The 23283-nt window shown below is 40.1% G+C and overlaps 4 protein-coding genes across 7 annotated transcripts; 2 read left to right on the top strand and 2 right to left on the bottom strand.

The window, feature by feature from the left end:
• Positions 1–131: 131 nt before the first annotated feature.
• Positions 132–1438, top strand: LOC115742687 (heavy metal-associated isoprenylated plant protein 31). Of its 2 annotated transcripts, none has more exons than XM_030677125.2 (3): positions 132–244; positions 366–447; positions 994–1438. In XM_030677125.2, exons 1-3 carry the CDS (start codon positions 239–241, stop codon positions 1323–1325), a joined length of 420 nt encoding a protein of 139 aa, XP_030532985.1. In that variant the 5' UTR covers positions 132–238; the 3' UTR covers positions 1326–1438. The 2 variants fall into 2 exon arrangements, with proteins under 2 accessions (XP_030532985.1, XP_030532986.1); XM_030677126.2 differs by having other exon boundaries at positions 167–244; positions 326–447.
• A 4272-nt stretch (positions 1439–5710) lies between these two features.
• Positions 5711–6589, top strand: LOC115742689 (heavy metal-associated isoprenylated plant protein 39-like). The gene is made up of 3 exons (XM_030677127.2): positions 5711–5799; positions 5910–5988; positions 6166–6589. Exons 1-3 carry the CDS (start codon positions 5791–5793, stop codon positions 6369–6371), a joined length of 294 nt encoding a protein of 97 aa, XP_030532987.1. The 5' UTR covers positions 5711–5790; the 3' UTR covers positions 6372–6589.
• Positions 6590–7721: 1132 nt separating this feature from the next.
• Positions 7722–10941, bottom strand: LOC115742682 (pentatricopeptide repeat-containing protein At3g60050-like). 2 transcript variants are annotated; one of them, XM_030677119.2, is made up of 2 exons: positions 8846–10941; positions 7722–8275 (listed from the first exon to the last, which is right to left on the bottom strand). In XM_030677119.2, exon 1 carries the CDS (start codon positions 10390–10392, stop codon positions 8932–8934), a length of 1461 nt encoding a protein of 486 aa, XP_030532979.1. In that variant the 5' UTR covers positions 10393–10941; the 3' UTR covers positions 7722–8275; positions 8846–8931. The 2 variants fall into 2 exon arrangements, with proteins under 2 accessions (XP_030532979.1, XP_048127641.1); XM_048271684.1 differs by lacking the exon at positions 7722–8275 and adding an exon at positions 8288–8653.
• An 8393-nt stretch (positions 10942–19334) lies between these two features.
• Positions 19335–22223, bottom strand: LOC115742680 (low-temperature-induced 65 kDa protein-like). 2 transcript variants are annotated; one of them, XM_030677116.2, is made up of 5 exons: positions 22058–22222; positions 21729–21947; positions 21230–21613; positions 19567–20766; positions 19335–19460 (listed from the first exon to the last, which is right to left on the bottom strand). In XM_030677116.2, exons 1-5 carry the CDS (start codon positions 22128–22130, stop codon positions 19411–19413), a joined length of 1926 nt encoding a protein of 641 aa, XP_030532976.1. In that variant the 5' UTR covers positions 22131–22222; the 3' UTR covers positions 19335–19410. The 2 variants fall into 2 exon arrangements, with proteins under 2 accessions (XP_030532976.1, XP_030532975.1); XM_030677115.2 differs by having other exon boundaries at positions 19350–20766; positions 22058–22223.
• Positions 22224–23283: the final 1060 nt, after the last annotated feature.

Here is a 23283-nt window from a genome sequence, read left to right as displayed (position 1 = left end):
GACAGAGAATTTAATTCACGATTTCCCACTCCATTGCACGCGTGACATCCTCTCTCTCTGGTTTTGGATTTTTAAGAACCTTATGATGCCGTGCCTTCATTCCCTGGCAACTAGCCGTTTAAAATTAATAACTCCTCTCTCTCTCTCTCTCTCTCTCTCTCTCTCTCTCTCTCTCTCCACGGAGAAAGGTTTCAAGAACCCAAAGGGCTTCCGAGAGCTTCGTCATACTCGAAGAACCATGTCTGTGAGTCTCTCTCTCTCTCTCTCTCTCTCTCTCTCTCTACACGGTCAACACTGCCATAGGAGTTCTTTCGTTTATGTCAAGGCTAACTGAAGACAAGACTGATCAGGAAAAGATATTGCAGATGATGGTGGAAGTGCGAGTGCCGAACCTGGACTGCGAGGGATGTGCAGCTAAGTTGAAGAGAGCTCTCTCCAAGCTCAAAGGTGCAAACATTCTGCTTCATTTCCTTACACATTGCTGTCTTATTGTGTAAGGTGGTCCTTTCGGCGCATTCATGGAGGCTCGATTCTGGTTGAATGCAGTAGCTACTAGCTGCTATTTGCCCAAACTTTTATTGAGTGAACTTACGATAAATCTGACAAGACTTCTTGACATGACTGAACAAGACTGGCATTTCTACTTCTTTGACGCTCGAATCCTGGCTTGAGTCCCGTGCTCTCGGAAAGTAGTTTTCATCTTCATATACACAACCAAGTGCCTTTCTCCACGTGTTAAGCGATGATTAGATGTTTGAACTTCTAAACGATGTTATGCACCACAGACTCGGAATGAATAATCTCAGGATGGCCAAATCTAGGAGTCCTCTCCTTGTGGAAACCAGATTATCATTCCTAAACCAAGCCATCCACTTAATTGTGCGTCTCTGTTAGTCATGCATACAGTGAATGGTACTAGCTACTAGCTTTGTCTCCGGTCGAAGCCCCGCGCCTGTACAACCTCTCGCTGATCTGCAAAACCCGACTTTTCAGGGGTAGAAGAAGTGGAGGTGGACATGGAGATGCAGAAGCTGACCGCCAGAGGTTACAGATTGGAGGAGAAGAAGGTGTTGAAGGCCATCAAAAGAGCAGGGAAAGCGGCAGAGCCGTGGCCTTTTCCGGGCCACTCTCATTTCGCTTCCTTTTATCAATACCCTTCATACATAGTCAACCAATACTACTACGACGCCCACAGGACCGGGGCTTCTTCCAGCCTCCACACTTTCTTCCACACTCCCGCAGTCTACTCCGTCGCCGTCGCCTCCGACGAGGCCTTTGCTTCTCTCTTCAGCGACGATAATCCACATGCGTGCACCATTATGTGAAATTAAAGTAGTTCCTGCTGCTATGAAGTTAGTTCTGCTCTTGGTTTTCCCTTTTGAATTCGGTCGCAGCCACACATTTTCTCCAAGCCTAATGGATGTTCTATTATATTCAAGTTCGTTAGTTTTCACAGATTTATTTATTTTTTGGCGAGCACTTCGATTTGCTCGCAAGGGTACTCGATCGCTAGGGCTGCGTAAAAAGTCCATAACAACATGAACAACCAAATCGAACCGGTTGGGTTTGGTGAAAACACAAATGGAGGAACAAGAAATATGCTTGCTTCCAACCATATACAACAAAAGTTGACGCCTTGGATCAATTGGACTGCGATAGACTCGACTGATTTGGTTCTAGTCAAGTTGACGTATTCGGGCAATTGGCAATGTTCGTGAATATGAACCGTGTAAAAGTTTCTATGTTTTTTTTTTTAATTTTTTTCCTTTTTCTTGCCAGAGAAGTTGTTTCATTTGCTTTACCTCGGGAGTGGTGTTTTTCTCCTTCTTATGATGTCTTTTGAGTCGATTTTCTCCCCCAACTTCCAATCAAACGAGATGAAGGGTGAAATCTTGGTTGGGCCCGCGAGGAGAATGCCGAGGTCGGGGCCTGGACTTATTGGCATGGGATAACGACATTTTACCTTTAATTTTCTGTATAATATAGTCCATAAACTTTATCAAAATATTCAATGCGATATTTGAACTTTTTATTTGTTCAATGTGATCCTTGAACTTTTAATACATGTTCAATTTGATTCTCAAACCGTATGAAAATATTCAATATTATCCTTTTATTAATTTATACTGAAGGATAACATTGGATATTTTTGTATAGGTCAAGGATCATATTGAACATGAACTAAAAGTTTAGAGACCATATTAAACAACTTAAAAGTTCAAGGATAACATTATACAATGAGCTAAAGTTTGAAAATCATAGTGCAAATCCGAAGTTCATGGACCACAATATACATTGAGCGAAAATTCATAGATTATTTTTGTCATTTTCCTTTGACTTATCGAATAAAACTAATATTATCCTATATTCAACTCAATTTCTGTATTATAAGAAAATGTATCATATTGTCCCCGAACTTGAATTAATGGAAAGTCTTCCTATAATTCAATGATTAAATTGAACATGTTCTAAAAATTCAAATATCATATTGGTTAAATTAAATTCACGGATCACATTGCATATTGGATTAAAATTTATGGATCATATTGGTCAAACTAAAACTTCACGAATCACATTGCACATTAAATCCAAGTTCGGAGACCATTTGTGACACTCGTACTTTTACACTATTTACGCATATGAAATTTCCAAAAAAAAAAAAAAAAAGGAAAGTACTTGCTTTTCACATCTTTTCTTGCAATAATACCTGTTTTTTTTTTTCTTTTGGGCTATAACATAGTGTACACACATAAAGCATGTCATATTATATTCAGGAAAAAATACTTCATCTGAAATTTATTTAACATGTATTTATTAGTCGATAGAAGATGCACCATAACAATGAGACGTTTATATATTAAAGTTATGATTCTAATGGGACATGCAAACACATATAAATAAAATTTTCTCTTGATTTCCCCTTAGACAACAGAGAGAATTATTAAAAAAAAATATTAAATTTATTGCACATTTTGGATGTGCTATACATGAGAATTAATTTTCTAGATTTTTTACTATCTATTTAGTACAAAATAAAAGCCTTTAAAATTAAGATTAATGCCACAGAAAACCCTAAACTAGTACACATGTGATAAATTTATTCCAAACTATTTTTTTGATAACTTAAAATCTCAAACTGATACACTTGTGATAAATTTACCTCAAATTGATACATCCGTGATAAATTTACCATCTATTAATTTTCATTAAATTTAACCATCAAATTGCTGCGTTAGATGGCACGTAGCGAGACATGAGTGTACCACTTTAAGGTTTTTCCCATATGTTTGTTATATGTGTATTAATTTAGAATTTTTTGTGATATTAATTCAATTTAACGATGGCTAAATTTGTCACGGATGTCTTGGTATGAAATTTTTTGTGATAAAAAAAATTAGTTTCGGATAAATTTATCGCAAATATATTAATTTGAAATTTTTAATGGTCAAAAAAATAATTTGAGATAAATTTATTATAAATATATCAATTTAAAATTTTTCCTGACATTAACCCTTCAAATGAATGTAAAAAATTTGTGCAGAGTGAGCCAGCGTCACATGAGTCATCAGATTGTTATCAGGGGTCCACCAAAAAGGTTTAGGGCTACGAAGAAATCATCATCGTTGAATCATCCAAAGCATTTCGACCAACCCAAAAAAAAAAAAAATTCATCGAAAGGACTAGCAATCTGGTCTATATCGAATTCTGGCTTCTTGACTAAGACATATAACCGGACAAAACAAGTTGTATGGACATTCGTGTCATCGTCCTCCGTCGTGTACAGATAATCTTCAATAAAATAAGCTGCCAGGGACTATTTTCTTGTCGTTGAATATGTGAATCATGAAAAATTTAGCTGAAATCTGCTCCAATTCTAATATGGGTTGATGACATAAGTAATTTTTAAACTTAATGTGATTCTTAAACTTTATATTTGTGCAATATGATCTTAAACTTTAATCCAATGTGTAATGTCATTCATGAACTTTTAATTTGTTCTTTCATTAATTCAAGTTCAGAAATAATATTGAACATTTTCATAACTTTCGAAAATTAAATTGAACATGAATCAAAAGTTCAGAGATCACATTGAATAAATTTAAAATGCAGGGATCGTATTACACATTAAGGGTCTATTTGGCAGCGATTCTGATCCTCTGTTTCTATTCCCAGAAACAAAAAAGGATCAGAAACATGTTTGGTAATGGAAAAAAAAATGATTTTGATTAAGGCCCCGGGAACACTTTTGGACCACTTTTCAGAAGTAAAAAAAAGATGATTCCGGTGTTTTGGAACACTTTTGGGGATCACTTTTTTACACAATATACTTATGACTTATCCCTCATACTTATAATTAAAATTTTAATATAAAATGGTATTATTTTAAAAAAAAGTCCACGTGGATTTTCAACTTTACATAAATTAAAATAAATTAAAATTAAATTTTAAAAATTGCTAAAAACTAATTTTCTTAAATTAAAAATTTTATTTAAGGAAAATTTAATAAAAAAATTTAAAAATTTAAGAAATGGAGGAAATAAAAAATATTTAGATTTTTAATTTAATAATTTAAAAATAATTAAAAAATTTAGATTAAAAATAGTTAAAATTTTGAAAAAAAATTCTCGTCATCAGATCTTCCCCTCCCCCCCTCCTTTTTTTTTTAAAAATTAGTTTTTTTGGTAAAATTTTAAGCCTATTTTTAAATTCAATTTATATTTATATTTATATTTAAAAAATTAGTTTTTAGAAAAAATTTAAATCTAATTTATTTTTTATATTAAGGGACCTCTAATACGCATTTTTTTTTTCAAATTTTTAGCTATTTTATTTTTTATTCTAATTAATTTTATTTTTTATTTCCTATTATGTTTTTTCAACTTTTATCTTTTTTTTTTATTAAAGATTGGACCCAACCCTCCGTGTCATCAACTAAATCTCCATTTTTTCTCCATTTTTCAAGCCGCACAAAAATTTTGTCGAGTCGGGTGAAGAAAAAATCAATGTAGTTGAGTTGTAGGTCTTGTAAGCTTGTATGATGTGTAATTACAAGAGTGCAAAACTATAGGCGGTTGCACAATGAGGAGCTTTTCTTTCATTTTTTTGGGGTAATCAATCTAAAAGTCACGATAAATAATAACAAACAAATGATTTAGACAAATTTTGTAAATGTAATACAAATTACTTTTCAAACAATATAAACGATCGCATACTCATGAAAAATCGACAAACGAATTGGGAACGGAAATTTTGTTACTTTTTTTTTTCTCCAATAATCACTATTTGATTATTTTCCCTCTTTGCCATCAAATGTGATTATATAATTATTTGATTTAAACGAAAAATTGGGAACGGAAATTTTGTGCAGCTACCAAACACGTTTCCGTTCCAAGAACAAAAATTTTAAACGATTACCAAACGCGTTTTGATTCTCAAAAAATCATCCAGGGAACGGAATCAAAAAAAGTGATTTTAATTAGAATCATTTTTTGGGAACAGAATTACTGCCAAACAGACCCTAAGTCAAAATTCAAGGATCGTCCGTGTATATATATATTTTTTTGGTCGAATAACCAAAAAAAATACCAGCTTCCCAACAAAAGAGACAAGTCATCCTACGTAATAAATGGAGAAAAAGAAATACGTGTGATGTTACGGCCCCTGAGGAGTGTATATAAAAGGCTCGCACGTCCTTTGGAATACAACTCAATCTCTCTCTCTCTTGTAACCCGAAACCCCTTTCACATTGTTTGTCCTTTCAGCGGGTTCCTGTTGTCTTCCACCTCCAGAATGGCCCAGGTAAAGAATTTCCTCTGATCTCTTCTTGTCCTGTTCCTGTTTTGGGTTTCTCTGAACTTGGACCTGATGTATCCATGTTCACATATACTCTGTTCTGAATCATGCAACAGAAGGTGGTGTTGAAGATCCTGACCATGACGGATGAAAAGACGAAGCAGAAAGCCATGGAAGCAGCAGCCGACATCTATGGTTGGCTTAGCTCCCCCTCTCTTTCACCTTCTGAATCTTCCTTCTCGCGTATTCCGGAGTCTTCCTGGGCTTAAGTTCAAAGGGTTCTTCCTTTTGATTTCCCAAGTCTTTTTTAAAGCCAACAGAAAGATCTTTTCTTTTTCTGTCCGATTAACGTGAATTAAATGGGAAAAACAGGGGTGGATTCAATAGCGGCGGACATGAAGGACCAGAAGCTGACGGTGATAGGGCAAATGGACACAGTGGCGGTGGCGAAGAAACTGAAGAAACTCGGGAAAGTGGACATAATTTCGGTCGGGCCTGCCAAAGAAGAGAAGAAGGAAGGGAAGAAGGACGACAAGAAAGATGAAAAGAAAGACGACAAGAAATCCGACAAGAAATGAGGGAATCCTTACTACTTCCAAGCTTCTGCCGACGCTATATATTAATCTGTTAAAACGCCGGGGATTGCTCTGAGAAATTTTCTTTTTCTTTTGCTTAGTTTCGGCCATGTGGAAAGCAGACGAACAGAGTTTAGCCCGAAGAGGTAGGCTGCGTGAGGACTGAGGAGGGCACATACACATGTTATGGGGGGTTTTTACTTGTAACCGATGTTCCGGCATGTTCATGTTTCTTTCCTTTTGTTTTCTTGTGAAATCGGTCGCTGCAATTGTCGTTGTCGACGTAAATAACCAGCGCACGTAACTGAGAGATTGTCTTTGCAAGAGATTTTGCCTATGTTTCGTTGCACTCGGAAATGTCGATGCTCTTAAAATTTGCGTGTGTGATGATTGGAGTCTAGCGGCACCAGTTTCCTCTTCATCTTCCATCTGTTCAAGGGTCATTTTCCATCCGAGTGTAAATCGATAGCATTTGTCTGAATCATCCGAGGCTGCTGGTAGGCCACACCACTTTTGCTCTGCTTGATTCACAAGCTACTTGAAATAATCGAGTGTGGATTGTTTGGCTAGTATCATGGAACATCGTAGCCTAGCCTACTATACGGACCGTCTAAAGATGCGAAATACAAACGCTCAGTCGATTTGACAAAATGTGCCCGTTTTTAGTTAGTTCATGTGATGATTTCGATCGTACCCGTACGTATACATCAGATGTTTCAGGCAAATATTAAAGAGGAGGTATCGATTTGACTTCTGCATCTCGCCCACAACCGATCAAGGTGACTTGGATTTGGTCACCAAGCATGCCCGATTCCCCATTTCAACGCCAATTTTTCTTAAATACGTCGTTTTCTTCACAAAGGCGTGCATGGACCGACCCCTTTAAACATGAAGAAGTATAATTGCTTTATCAATTCACTTTTTAAAATCAATTGGGACTGTCGTACTTCAGACTTTGAGATAATATAATATAAAAAAAAAAATGTGATGTTACGAGGCACGAAGGTGCTTTCTATGATGAGTCCTGAATGGCGTAAGTGTAGCGAGAAAGGGTGGGAATGAATTATGGAGGCAGGCATGAGCAATGCGTCCGAATATTCACGTTGGTGGGGTCACATTCACGCTTTTAGAAATTAGAATTCAAACCTTTGACCAGCCATCCACCTCCCAGAACCCACCACCAAAGCACGATCTCCTTAGATTCGCGGCCCTCGAATAATTTGCTCAAAAAAACAATACACGACCAGATCTTACAAAAGCATCATTTGTGCATTCGCGCACAAAAGAGATCCGACCTACAAGCTAGATGAATTTCGCAGAGGAATACGAGCATTAAGATTACCCCGACAGAGGTCGGGCCGATGACTTCATAAATATACTCGATTGCCATCTCAATTGAGATGCCTTCACAATACAGAGGATGTGAACAACCCCATCGGGAGAAAAACAAGAAACTGCATATGGTGCTCTATAGCTTGTGTGGTGTGCCAGTCTAACCTTACCAACTACAGGGGTGAATGGTTTAGTAGGAGATTGAATAAAGGGCGCTGCCCTCAGTAAAAAGGAACAGTTCCACACATTAGACAATTCGAATCTTGATCCAGATTGTTTTGCCACCTTGACAAGATAATCTCAGCCACAAGACATCGCTACGGATAGAGATACTTCAATCCCCCATCAGGCCTAAGGTTTGGGGGCAGTGTTATCCTATAGGTATGTGCATAAAGATGGTGTCTTGATGGAGTATGTGAACACAGAAGGAAGGGAGCAGTTCCCAAGTCGTAAGTGCCGATATTCTGAGAAGCCAAAAGCTTACCTGGTCTCACCAGGCACGTCTAAATTAAGCTGCTAGCCTGTCAGCATAGGCCTGAAACCTTCTGCACGGCTCTCTTGTAGTGGCAATAAATCTGAGCAAAACAACAGGCAGAGTTACTTACGATGATCTTTTAAATCTTCCCAAGCCAAATGAACAAATAATCTCATTCCCTTTTTGACAAAGCAAAGACTCAACGAGTATATTTCTCTAAATGCAACATAGGCAGAGGAGTCGTACTAGTTCAGAGAACAATATCTTAAAAAGAGTGTTTAACGTACAAAAAGATTCCTGCCACACGCGATGCAGCATTTTCCTTTACAAAATTAGCTGACATCAGAAATGCTTACAAAATGACTGTTGATATCCTGAACTCTTCAAGTATCCTATCCTAAGCATTCAATCACTGGAACACTAAAAAATGAGCACCAATACTTATGATTGAAATTGAAATGAGAATGATGCCTCCCATCTACAAAGTAACATTGGGTGAAAGACTATGCCTTCACCATATGAAATAGGAATATTAAGTAATGATAGCACAGCCCAATGAATCAATTAGAACGAGAGACCATATGCTGCCGGACAGAAATTTGGCACCAGACAATTACATAAATACCCATTATGCAACAGCAGTAAATGTAGAATAGAAAAGTCTGCATACTTTACGCTGTGTCCCTGTTGTACACGATGTCTGTGGCATTGTATTCAAGTATTGCCCCGAGGATCCACCCATACATTGCACAAAACTTAACATCTCTTATAGCCCTTAAGCTTGGAAACCAGGTGCACATACTGCCCCTTGTCCACCATGTGTCTTATTACCGAGTGAGCTTCAGAAAGCTTGCCGGCATTTCGCAGATAACTCACTAAAGTGCTGTATACAAGAAAATTAGGATTGCAACCTCTCATTTCCATTTCATTCAACATGGAACATGCCTCTGCAAAATGACCAGCCATACAATAGCCACGAATCATGGAATTGTAAGTAAACACATTTGGTAGCTGGCCATCACTAATCATCTTGTTGAACATTTCAATGGCTTTCTCAAGCTCCCCGGCCACTACATATCCTGTGATCAGAACAGTGTAACATACAACGTCGGGCTTGCAATTATTTTTTATCATTTCATCAAAGAAATACTTGCAGGCATCTAAATTCCCTGCTCGGCTCAATCCATCCATCAATGTTGTGAAGTGAAGAACACTGGGATCAAACCCCACTTCCCTCATGTGATTAAGGAGAATAAGAGCTGCATATGGCTTATCTCCTTTACCAAGGACATGAAGAAATAGGTTATACGTATGAAAATCTGGAGAAAACCCAAGCCTGCCCATCTCATCATACAATCTGTAAAATTGATCTAATTTCCCTAGCCTATACTTCGCATACATAAGTATGTTATAAGTCAAGATGTCAGGAGAAAGCCCCTCAGCTAACATCTGCTGATAAACCCACTCGATCAATTTATACTGCTTCAGGGCAACAAGGGAATGCAAGATAGCATTATACGAATGTTTAAATGGCCTATAGTTAAACACCTTGGACTTTATGAACCTCTCCACAACTCTCCTGGCCAAGCCAACCTCTCCACACGTACATATCAATATATTAAACGTCCGAGCAGTCGTTGGAAATCCTTTTTCAATCATCTCATCGACTAGTCTCCACATTGCCTTGAACTCATCGCACTCTGCAAAGACCTTCATCATCAAGTGGTATGCATCTGTCGTATGCCTGTAATTATCCTGCATACCCGACCATACAAAGAACTTATACCCCAGCTTCACCCACCTACTCTTATTAGCAAACTCAGTGCGTCTCAATATGCCCAAAAGGACTTCCCTCACGAGAAGCCCCGAAACTCTTATCCGAAGTTCCTCTAAATCTGCCTTCACATCAAACCCCGGACCATCTTGTTGAAGAATTCGCAGGACTTTCTCCGCGTCAACCCTCACATTAGCACGGAAGTTCTGCCTCGTTGAATAATATTCATCGTCGCTTGATTCATACTCGCTTAAAATACGCGCATCATCCATAAAGCAATCAGAATCGGTTACCCACATATTCTTCAAAGGTTCCTCGACGCACTCGAATTCCTCTTTGATTTTACCCCCGCGGAAGCCGCGGTCGCACAATGTCCGAGAGCTGAACAGTAAATGCGAAATCTTCTTTACTATTCTGGGACCAAATAAAGCCCTAGAATTCATGCTTGACGTTCACAAAAGGTTGGGAAAATCCCATTATTTTTTCACTTGGCAGGATCCAACGAATACAATGAATCCAGAAAAAAATTGACACTTCTAAGAATACAAAGCTCCAATATCTTTATGTCGATTTCGAACAACCGAAGATGACCCAGTTGGATTGGAGCAAACGGATTGCTCCACTGGACCGGAATACGAAGCATGTGAGACCGAGTGAAGACTCCGAAGAAAGAGCCTAATGATAAAGCATCAAAGTTCGAAACTTTGCAGGCGCAGATATATCACCTGAGACCGGCTACTTCAGGTTTCGGAGATGGGCCGAGTCCGGCGACGGCGCTTGAGGTGGTGGAAAGGCGGAGGTGGAAGAGAGACGGCATCGCTGGAGTGGGTCGAGAGGTTTAAGAGGATTTGCTGTTGCTGGTGTGCTCTTGGAAAATTGGTCTCCGGGGGCCGCCCACCCGCGGCGAGCCACGCACTGAAGAACATAGGAGAATGCCCGTGATTGAGAATGGGCTGGACTGTGGGCTTGAGGCCCATGTCTTGAACTACGAGATAGCGTAGGGAAGTCGAGGGTGGATCAGGTTGGGTTTGTATCGAATCCAATACGATCCGATCTATATTGACCAATTTAATCATTTTGAACCAATTTTCATGTGATACAAATCTAACACCCATATCCGGCCCAATTCATATCCAACTTATACCCGACCCGATCCGACTCATATTACTAAAATACTTTCATATTTAATCCAACTTAGCTAAACTTTTAATCTATCAAAAAATTACATTACTAAAAAGGGGAATTTTTTATAATTTTTAAAATAGAAAAATTCTGATTTTTATGTTTTTCATTTGTTTTTATTTTTATTTTTTTCCATTTTCCTTTTATAATTTGGCGTCTGAAGAATTTTAGCAGCACGTTGACGTCAGCTCCACTAACAAACTACCCCCATCCCCGTAATTTCGCTGAAATGTCAAAACGGCAAGATTGTAAACTGAGATTATTTTGGGAGGGATTTTATGGTGGAAAATTAAAGACATGAAAAGACAAAATTGGGGATTAGAGAAATAGGGTAAGAGAAGATTATTGTTTCCATCTTTATTGGTGAGCATGGCCGGGTGGGTAGGATCCGGATCTAGACCCCGAAACCGACCTGTTTATAACCGGTTCCTAATTTTTAGAACCAAGAACCGACCCCATTTATTCTAGAACCTGTTTTGGAACCGACCCTATTTTTTTATCTAGCTACAAGATCTACCCGAGAACCCGTTTTCCTTTTGTTTCGTTTTCTGATTTCATTTTTTCCATCAAAATAATATGAGTATCGATGAAATGATTCAAAGTAAAAGGTAAATAATAAAACTCATTATCCGCCAAAAGCAACAATCCCCGATGTGAGCAATAAAAATGACAATCCATCAAAAGCAACAATCCAAAATATAATAATAGAAGTTACAATCCACCAAAAGCAATAATGATCCTACAAAATGCTGAATTAACAAGTGCAATTCTTTCTAATGTACTACCACCAAAATCCACTAATAATCTCTCCTTTTTGTTTTGCAAGTCAAAAGACTCGAAACCCACTTTGAAACCCGCAAGGTTGGCAAAAGAAGCGAGATAGTTTTTTTTTTTTTTTAAACAGTAGCTAAAATCGGTCTAAAACCAATCCGGGTGGGTCTTCATCTAGAACCGGGAATCGGACCGGTTTCAACCGGTTCCCAAAAATTGGAACCGGTTCCTGAACTAGTTTGAGCAGGAACTGATTCCCGACCCTGTTTTTAGAGTGGTCCGATCCGGGTTCCAGGTCAACCCGGTCCGGTTGCACACCCCTATGGGAAACGGTTGATTGTGGTGTGCAGAAAGTGGAATTCGGCTTTGGAGAAAAAGAGAGAATGGCGAAAAAAAAATTACAGCATGTTTCGCACTTTGAATTTCAATTCACTATTAAACCCACTTTTCTAGAGAAAAGAAAGGTGAGGATTTGGTGATTTGAATTGCTGAATATATCCGTACGGGCAATTTCTTCACAAGAAAACATGTATTTTCGAAGGCCCTAACTCACGAGCATTGGAGAAGACTATAAGGAACGGCATGGGCATTGTATGGCTAAGATATTTCTTGTGCTTAATGAGGTAGTTTGGGAGAATGGGTCTCTACCGGAGGAGTAATCAACGATAGAAATTGATAAGCTTCATGTATAGATAGTGAGCTCTCCCTTCACTTGTAATCACCCTAAACTTGTAATAGAAACACATCCTCTCTTCTCTCTCTAAATTCTTTCTTTCTCTATGATCTGAGTGCTATCCATCCCTGGTCCACATGGGCCCGTCACACCAACATCAATACATAGAATATCAGCCATCTATTTAAGTATTAGTAAGAACCAAGAAACCCGTAAACTTATTACCTAATCTTATAGCTTCAACCAAAATAATGCACCATCTTGAACACAGACAAGAGAGTTAACTGGTGCTAGAGCTGTCAAAATTGGCCACCGACTCATATTTAGAAGTCATAAATATCAAAGGAATCAGACAGGAAGCTACGCAGACTATGGGAAAGCTTGGATTTAGTCATAGAATGATTCACTGGTAACAAACATGAGCCATCTCTAGTCAATATAGTAACTAACCTTAACCTAATCGTGTCCAACTAAAGTAGATGGAAACTTGAATGATGGCGAACACAATGAGTGAAAAAGCACGACCTTCCAACATCTATGCTAGATACTGCAAGGGCATTGCTATTACCTGTGAGGACGCCGTTACCACCGCGAACATCTTCAACGGCAGCCCGTCCATCTCAAAAAAAAAAAAAAATCCTTGTTTGATTTTGATACAGGTCTAGCAGACGGTCATCATCGTCTTCGTTAACACGTTGGTGCAAGCTTTCTTTCTCAGAAGAAGATTAACAACTTTATCAACAACTAAAATTGTGGTCTCTTCCTTACCAAAAAAAAAAAAAATTGTGGTCTCTTCAGCAACGACCCGAGTCTCTTTAAATGATAGAGGCGTCTTCAACATCAGCAATGCATGGTTGTCCTGCGTTTACACTGGAAAAAAAGAGTGTGAAAGAGCATTCATGCACATGCAAATGGAGATCTTAAATTTAAGAAACGGGAGCAAGAAAACAAGCTACTAAAAGATGGATCGTACTGATTGTTTCTTTAGATACTCGGGGTTATGCAAAGATGGACACAAAAGCAAAAACTTCTCTTGCGTTTTCCACCACTATTATTCCGGCATCAATGAGCATAAGGGTAATTAGTGAGACTCTTAATTGCAATATTAACGCTCAAAATGCTGAGAGTCCCAGACTTTTTATGACGTCTTTTAGCATCTATAGGGGTTTTCGGACTGTTAGCTTTTCAACTTAATGCTTCAAACATGTATGCCCAAGAAGAATTTCCTTTTTTCCCACTTTTTCTCTTTGTGACCGAGGGTACTTAAAATCTGAAAATTTGCTTCTTTGTGTATCAGACTTGTGGCTTCATTCTCAGTCACTCTCTTACGTTTTATCAAACCTTAAATTTCTCTCCAGTTGATTTGCAGATTTGAACATGATAAAAAAAAATTTCGCTTAACAGTTCGATCACATTGCAGACGCGCCTTCAAAGAAATGATACTTCTACTGATTTCAATGTGTTTCTTCTCTCTCTCTCTCTCTCTCTCTCTCTCTCTCTCTCTTCATGCACAAACGAAATATTTTATCCTCTACACTATGTAAAAGACAAGGAAGTTGTTCTTATGAAATTAGATTATCTGTATACGGAGTTTCAAAGACAAAATCAGAAGTTTGTTTTGGCTCAGCGCCTGATACCAAGCAAGAGAACAGAAGCACAAATTTCATTTGATCCAAGCCATAAGATATGTTCTTCCTCCATCGCCAAAGGTAAAGGCTACTTGTAGGTGATTCTTTTTTTATACAAGGCTTCTCATCTTGGTTAAGAGAGTAGTAATTTTTGGCTGAGATGTGCTAAACGTTTGGCTCAGAAGTAGAAGACCTCAAGGAACTTTATCTATTTTCTTTTTCTTTTTCTTTTTCTTTTTTCAAAGTTCGGTGAGGGTTTCATGGCCCTCATCGGTGGCTGGCGAGGGTCGCAGCCCTCGCTTAGTAGTCGAACTCGTAAAAAAAAAGGAAGAAGTAAAAGACAGCAAGAAAAAGAAATAGGGAAAATAAAAAGAATCGGAGAACCTTTTTATGACTCACTTAAAATAGTTAAGTAACCCATTTAAAAGTCATGTACGATCTATTGAGTTATTGAGTGACCCATTTATGACCTACTTAAGTTTGTTATGCAACTCATTTATGACTCACACTCTTAAATATGGGTGAGAATATGGCTTCTCGACCTATTTTGCCGCCTCTACTCATAAACTAACCACACATGAGGACAGTACACTTCCCAATCAGGTTGCACAAGAAAATAAAGTTGATACAGCATTAGAGAAGCGAGAAGCTCACCATCATCAACAGACAATAGAGTCTTCGATGCCAAGGGAGTAGATACATGCTTTACCTTAACAAAGTCAAATTTGCACAAAAGGCTATCAACATACTTAGCTTGAGATAAAAGCGTACCGCGAGATCGGTTATGAGCCTCAATGCCAAGAAAATAGTGAAGTGATCCAAGATCCTTCATAGCAAATTCTTGCGAAAGTCGAGTAATCAAAGACCGTAATAAATGAGGAGTATCATCAGTAACAGGGATATCATCAACATACAGTAAAACATATAGACGATCCCGATAAGAAGCATAGACAAATAACGAGGGATCAGCCTTACTCACCATGAAACCCAATGATAATAAAAAAAACTGAAGCGAAGAAACCATGCACGTAGAGCTTGCTTTGAACCGTAAATGGCTTTCCGGAGATGGCACATGTGATTCGAATATTCAGTATTAGAGAAAACAAGCGGTTGGTACATGTAAGCTTCCTCGCAAAGGATGTTGTTCAAGAAGGTATTCTTAACATCAAGTTGATGTACGGCCCATCCCGATGAAATAACACTAGACGGAACAACCCAAATTGTAGCGGGATTAACAATTGGGCTAAAAGTTTCGTCATAATCCAATCCTGTATATTGCTTAAATCCTTGTACAACTAGATGAGCTTTGAAGCATTCGATAGTTCCATTGGATTTTTCCTTAATCTTAAAAACCCATTTATAACTGACTAAATTCTTAGAAGGATAAGGTGGTACAAGATCCCACGTGTGATTAGTGACCAAGGTATTAAATTCATTTGCCATGGCTACTTTCCAACGTGGGTCAAGAATGGCCTTAGAATGGTAAGTCGGTGTCTCTTCATGAAAAGAATTATAGAGATTAAAAAAAATTTGCTTTAGAAATTTCAGATTTAGCACGGGTTTGCATAAGATGAGTGGGAAAAGAAGATACAAAATTGAAGGAGCTAGGTAGAGATGTAAAAAGGATTTGTAGATATGATGTAGAAGAAATTTGATCAGAAGCAAAGTCGGGTTGGGACACAGTGAGTGGGTTCGAAAGGAGGGGCAGTGGAGGTGAAAAAGAATTGGAACCAGATTGGGTAAGTCGAGAGGATGAAAGAGGTATGTTGAGAGGTTGGGCTGGAGAAGTCGAGAGAGGCGGAGGAGAAACTTGATGCTCAAAGGAGGTAGAAGGAAGAATAAAATGATTGGAGGAAACACTAAGTGAAGAAATTGAATTGAAATAATTATTTACGGTACTAAGAGTTGAAAGACTTTGTGAAAAGGGAAAATTTTCCTCATCAAACCGAACATGACAATTGATTAAAACATGACCACTTGACCTATCAAGGCAACGATAGCCTTTGTGATTCGATGCATACCCAAAAAATACACATGGCATAAAATGAGATGCAAGTTTATAGGAGACACGAGATAGAAGAAAAAGATAACAAGCATAACCAAAAATTCGAAAGAACGAATAATCGATTGGAACCCAAATAGACAAGTGAAAATGGGAAATATCAAATAAGCCGGTAGTGGGAAGCAGATTAATAATGTAAACAGCAACGAGAATAGCATCGACCAATATGAAGGAAGCATATGAGCATGGATTAATAAGGTTCGAGATATTTCGGCTAAATGTCCGATATTGCATTCTGACATACCATTTTGAGATGGGGCGGCTAGACAAGAAAAGCATTAAATAATACCGTTTTCACATAAATATATTTGGAGCAAATTACTGGTATATTCACCTCCCCCATTAGTTTGTAGGAATTTAATTTTGGCAATGCACAGATTTTTGATAAAACAACGGAAATGGTGAAAGTGAGTAGACACTTCAGATTTATTTTTAATCGAAAAAATCCAAGTGAACCAAGAGTAGTGATCAACAAATAATACAAAATACTTCAAATCAGAATTGGATAAAATGGGATTCGTCCATACATCAGAATAAATTACAATTAAAGAAAAAGAAGCACGATGACTAATAGACTCAAAAGGCAATCGATGAGATTTGCCCACAAGACACGACTCACATGATACCGACTTAGAACTAGAATTGCAAATATGACTCAAAACTTATTTATTAGATGACCCGGACGAGCATGCCGGTGAGTGAGTGAAGCAGAAGAAGCCACAATAGGATGCAAGTGAGACGACACCAAGGAATTGGAAATCGGATAAAGACCGCGAGAAAAATCAGCCTAGAGGAGAACTTTCCCGATTCGTCGGTCCTTCAAAGAAAATGATGAACCATTAAAATCAATAGTGCAAGAATTTTTACGGCAAAATTGAGTAATTGAGAGAAGATCATGAGCAAGATTAGGGAAATAATAGACATGTGATAATAGCAAAGATCGAGAATCAATATATAAAAAGGCTTTACCGACTTGCTTAATAGGCAATAAATGACCATCACCAACTGAAACTTTTGTCGAATCATAAAGGAATTTAGGATTTAGAATTTTACCAATGTCACTAGTCATGTGTGCCGACTCTCTACCGTTAAGATACCATATTGGATTAGAGGTCTCACCAACCGAGAGAGATAAAAAAGAGTCCGATAGATTAGTTGTAGTGAAAGCATGGTTAAATCTTTGCCGACATTGTAGTGTAGTATGCCCAGCTCCATTACAGATTTGACAAGAAAGATGAAGCCTAGATCCAAGAATGCCTCCCTAGGTGAATGGGAGAACATAGGGCCTCAAACCACCACAAGGTCGACTAGAGGAAGGTGAGACTAATCGTCATAAGGGATAGAGAATGACTGTAAATTAAATCGATCATTGGAGGCTTTCCAAACCGGTTGATCACGTGAGAACCATCCACCTTGTCCTCAACCAGATCTTCAGCCCCTAAAATGACATCCACCACTACTTCCTCGAAGCGATGGATTTGGTGAAGTGGCATGATCAATCAAAGAATGATAGAATATCATATGAAGATGAGGCATTCGATTTTCGGAGAAATTGTTCTTCTTGTATGAGGAGGTGTGACCGCAGATCACCAAAGGAAAGAATAGTAGGGCCATTGGTGACCATTGTGACAAAAGAATCACACTCTAATGGGAGCCCATCTTTAGAGACGGAGCAATTGATTGCGGTGAGATAATCCGCGATTGACTCCAGATGCTGAAGATAATCAGACATTCACTAATTGAGTTTCTTAACGGCATTCTAAAAATCAAGCATTAATTCAATTTCCTTGGCCGCACATTGATTAGTAAAGTATCACCCTAGAGCAAGCCAAATCTCTCGAGATGTTCGAAGATCATGAACTTTGCGAAAAATATCAACTGTGAGAATTGAGTTAATCAAACCGTGAACGCATTGATCCGTGTTGACCCAAATGGAATAAGAGGGATTGGCTACCACAGTACCATTCCGATCATTGATAAGCCTCTGCGGACATGGAAAAGATCCATCCACATATCCCAAAAAATCGTTACTGATTAAAATCGGTTCAAACTAAGATTTCCACAAAAGATAATTATTTCCATCAAGTTTGATGGAGACGAGATTAGTGATGTTGGAAAGGACAAGAGATGGCGAGACTGATTACATGGTGGTAATTTGAATAACAATAGAGATTGGAGCAGTAGAAAAAAGAGAAGAAAATGTGAAAGTGGGCAATATATTATTGAAATGTGATGGGAAGCTGGGATTAACAGAAAGAGAAGATGAGGGCTAAAGAGATAGTAGAGAAGAAGACAAATTTGCAGACATATCGAACATCGTTGAGGTAGTAAATGGAGCAAATGAAGTGTTGATTTGGGGCAAAGATGTTGAAGAACGTGATGTGTTTTCCTACTTTGATACCACGTTGATGTTTAGAGTCAGAGAAAAATAACGACAGAGTTTTTATGGTGGCTCAACCTAAAATAGGGCTGTATAATATGTATTTATATGAGTGACTAATTACAATAAAGGTATAAATAAACACAATTAGAGAAATACCTCAATATACATAAAATTACGCGTTAATAATTTTAACGCCGTCAGGAAAATTGGGACAAAAAAAACAGATAGATTCAAAATCCATAAAACTAAAGCAATTTAAAAAAATATAAACTAATCATCTATGGGTGGTCTTTTTGGAAATGTGAACGTGTAAAAGGAAGAATCAAGCTTTCATCATCTGAAAAACATAAATTAGATTAACTCAGCAACAAAAAAAAATCATGAGATTGATGATATTCACACTTTGATACAAGGGTGATAGATGAGCCACAGCACCCATTGGTACGCTATGCCAACAGACATCTTCATTCTCACTTAAAATTGTCACATAAATCTTTCAACAATGGAAGAAACTGAACTTTCAAGATATTGTACGTCTTTAAGTTGCTAAATTGATTTGGAAAAGAACAAGAAATATTGAGATTTCATTTAGTAGTGAAAAACTTTATTAGCCTTTATTTACCCAGTGATCTGTTCCCCAAACACACTATTTTCCACGCAAATTACAACCTCCGAAGAGGCTCATAAAATTTCCACACACTTGGGGCGCCGAAGAATCCCTTCTCTTCTTCCATCAGTCGCTCGATTCCTGACGTCCTCCTCTCAGCCGCAGTGCGGCTCATCTGCAGCAGAAGGAACAGCCTCGCTCTCGTCTGCAAGAAACGAACACACCCAGAATCGCCAATCACACCAAACCAATCCCAAACCAACGACAAATTGAAAAAGCAATGCAAAGTTTTGAATACAGGCTGGTCTTACCGTGGCGGGCCGGTTGCTGCGAAGCCTTCGAGTCGTCGGTCTTGCTGAACCACGAGCCCACCGCTCCTCTCACAGTGTCCACAATGCGCTTCCCCGGACTGTTCAACTGCCCTTCCTCATCCTTCCCCAGCCGCTTCTTCACTTCTTCCGATTCTGTCACCTTCACTGCCGTGTCTGCCTCTGCCTCCGCCTCAGTCTTCTTCTTGTGCAGAGCGCTCGATATTAGCTCCGACAGTGCCTTGTCCTCCTCCCCTGGCTTCAGCTTCTCTGCCAAGTAGTCCCTCACTGACACCCCCTTATCTTGGGCCTGCGCCCCTGCCACCTCTCCCGGTGCCTCTGCCCGCTGGTCTGTCATCGAGCCGGTGACTTTCGAGATAACGGGGCTCAGCTTCTCTGTCACTGCTGCCGCTATGCCCTTTCCCTGCTCCTTGGCAGGTTGATTTCCGCCTGGACCGAGAGTTTCTGTCTCCCCTTCTTTCTTTGCGTATCCAAGCTTAGACGCCACTGTCTCTTTGGCCGAGATTGCTTTATCAGCTACTGCCGAGATTGCTCCGGTGTAGCTGCTCTGCTCCGGAGGTTGGCCACTAGCTGCGGTGGTCTGATGTGCTTGAGGCTCGGAATTGGGGCCACCAGTGTTGTGAGAGGTGGTCGTGTCGCCTTTCTCACTGTAGCCAAGCTTCGCTGCAACAATGTTCTTCGCTAACATTGCTTTATCTGCAATTGTGGAAGTAGCCGATGAGACTTTTCCAGTGTAGCTGCTCTGATCAGGAGGCTTTTCACCATGAGTGTGTGTCTCACTTCCGGTAGCATCAGAGCTCTTCGGGGACTTTCTTTCGCTATATCCGAGCTTCGAAGCCACCAGATTCTTTGCCGGGACTGCCTTCTCAGCAATCACGGATGTAGCAGAGGATAATTTCTCCGTATAACTGCCCAGACTAGAGGGTTTGTGCTCTGTTTGGTCACCAGGATGAGCCTCAGGCTTCGTGACATCTACTCCCAGTGAAGCAGTATCGGTATCCATGGATGTTGGTTCAGGAGAGAATTGATCGTGCCTTCCCGTCCCAGTGGGTATGTTCGAGATATAAGTGCGAGTCTCGGCAGGTAAGCTCTGATCTGTCCCTGATTTTGGCTCTGTTTCGTCATGCACCGTCATCTTCCCAAGGGAACGAACGACCGGTGAAACATCGGCTTCCTCTCCACCTATATGGGAAACAGCTTAATACTCGCATTGAATTGATTACTACTAAACGACAACAATGTACAAAGTTACATTGCAATTCTCGGCGGATTCTGACAGGAGAAGAGCTCAAAAATTCATATTCAAATTCAGAGCCAATTATCATCATAAAACCCCCCTTCTTTATTAATAGATTCTATCTCTAAAGCGTGCTAGGACCGACTCCTCAAATATACTCGAGTCCGGTTTGTAAAATATCAAATTGGCTCTTAGTATACTTAAGACTTGATCGAAAAGCTTTTTCCCTGTGAAGATCCAGCATCTGCATAAGACCCTAAGCAACAACTCTAAGTGCTATAGCGCTTTTCACTCCCAATTTACCATTAACCGAACCGAACCGAACAAGCCAACTACCTGGTACTCTATTCTGGTTGCTACTGTTCAATATGACAATCTAAAACTCCAGACATTGAAGATCTGACTTGCCTGAAGCAGTAGGATCGGTGACTTTGGTCTGATAGTTCGATTGCTCTCTCCTGCTCCTGGGTGACTGCGGGTCCTCCAACCCACCAGGCCTTGCCAAATTGACCGTCGGTCGGCCTCGCTCTGCCTCACCCATCCTATGCACAAAAGTTATAGTCGGATCCGAAAGTTGGGTCGTCCCGGGATCCCCAGTAGGAGCTGCGGACTGTGGTGTGTTTGCTGGCACCCGAAGAAGTTCTTCCTTCGTCAGCCCGGTGCTTCCCAAATTGAACCCCGGCTTGCCAAATTTCTCCTCCCGCCTGGCATCGGTTGGAGTTCCACGGTCCTCTCCCGTCCCTAAGGACCTTCCAGCGTCGACACTGCTCGCGATCGCGACTGACTCAAATACTGTTGCATCAAATTCCCATTTTTAGTGATTCTTCCAACGGAGTATCTAGTGCTAATCACATAATGAACACGACCGCATAATTCAATTTAAGCAGAAGTTCCCAAAAAGACTTACCTGGGGCTCCGAGGATTTCTGGGTCCTCAACCACTTCCTCCTCCGCGTCATCCTCCTCGTCGAGGTCGTGATCGTCGGGGACATGGCCTTCAGGATGGTCGTGGCCGTGACCGTGGCCGTGCTTCGTGATCGTGTCCTTCAACTTCTTAGCCTTGGCCTTCACCTTCTTCAGGACCGACTTCTTCTCATGGTGGTGCTCGTTATCTCCCCCCTCCACAACTAAAAGTCCAAGTACAACATCACCAGACTCAGGAAAAAAAAAAAAAAAGGAATGGAAATAAGAGAAGCAAGATGAAAGATGAACCGAGTCAGCTTTTCTCTGAATGTACCAGAATGAAGGCCGAGAGCGTTGGGGTCCTGCTCGTAACCTTGGCCCTGAGGATGTGCGACTTGGGAATCCATTATCGCTCAGAGAAACGCAGTCAAAAACAGAGGTCTTCGCAGAGAAAACTGTTTGATAAGTTGGTCATATTATATGCTTCCGATAGAGACGATGGCTGGTGGGAATGTTTATGGGACGCAGCGGGAATCCCAGTCCCGCTGCGTGCCACCTCTGCACGGGAGTGTCGTCCTCAGAGAAGTGGCACGCAGGGACGCGACACGTGTAGGTGGCTTGTCGATACGTGGCGAGAGGGCCGTGGTGCGGCGGTTCCAGTAAGGAAGCAGAGAGGATAACCTCTATCTATCTATCTGGTCGCTCGAGCAGATTTACGATCGGGGGTTTCACTTAACGTATCTCCGACATGGGCTGTCGGCGGACGCTGACTTGCGGGTCCCACTTGGAAACCGACGACGGTCCAAGCACGAGTCCACGTAGCGAGGGGATTCGTTTGAGAGTGGCCAATTATCCGTCCTGTCTAACGTCACGAATCCGTGACTCACGATCGCCCTCGACACTTCGGACAACTTCTTGTGGTACAGAGACTGTTTGCACCACCATTGGTAAAATGTCTCAAGTAAAAGGATTTCGACGTTTCAATTGTGAATCCGACCGAAAAAAAAAATGGATGGGTGAATCGAATTTGAACCTTTTTCTCGCCATGGACAATTGCACGTGCTCCATATGCGGCCATCGTCATCGTCACACCCCCAAAAGAGAATGAGCGGGGCAAGGTAACTTCTTCACCAGTACGGTACAAATAACTTCTCCGGCAGGGGCGGCCTTGGCCGGCCTTCGATCAAAAAATAAAAACAAATGCTAGTGAGGAGTGAAGAGTGAAGGCCTCTCTCTCTGCATAATTCGAATCGGGGCTCCGGGTTCGCGCCAAATTCGAATCACTCCACCTAAAACCCCTCTCTGCAAATCGCAATGTACGGAACAGTGAAGACGATCTCTCCCTCTCCAAACAACAAGGCCTATGGTTGAGACCGCAGTCTCTCGAGGTTTCTCTGTTGATTTCCTGCTTGGCGATCGGAAATGGAGGTTCAGAGACAGGCCATTATTATCGCGGTAGATAGAAGCAGGTCAGTGAATTTCGTTATTGCTATCTATGCTCGAGAATTATGATGCTTGATTGCTCGCGAAATGTTACATGCTTAAATTTCAGAAGGAACT

The sequence above is a fragment of the Rhodamnia argentea genome, chromosome 10 (assembly GCF_020921035.1).
Source record: "Rhodamnia argentea isolate NSW1041297 chromosome 10, ASM2092103v1, whole genome shotgun sequence".
Taxonomy (NCBI): Eukaryota; Viridiplantae; Streptophyta; class Magnoliopsida; order Myrtales; family Myrtaceae; genus Rhodamnia; species Rhodamnia argentea.
This window is presented reverse-complemented; position numbering and strand designations above follow the sequence as displayed.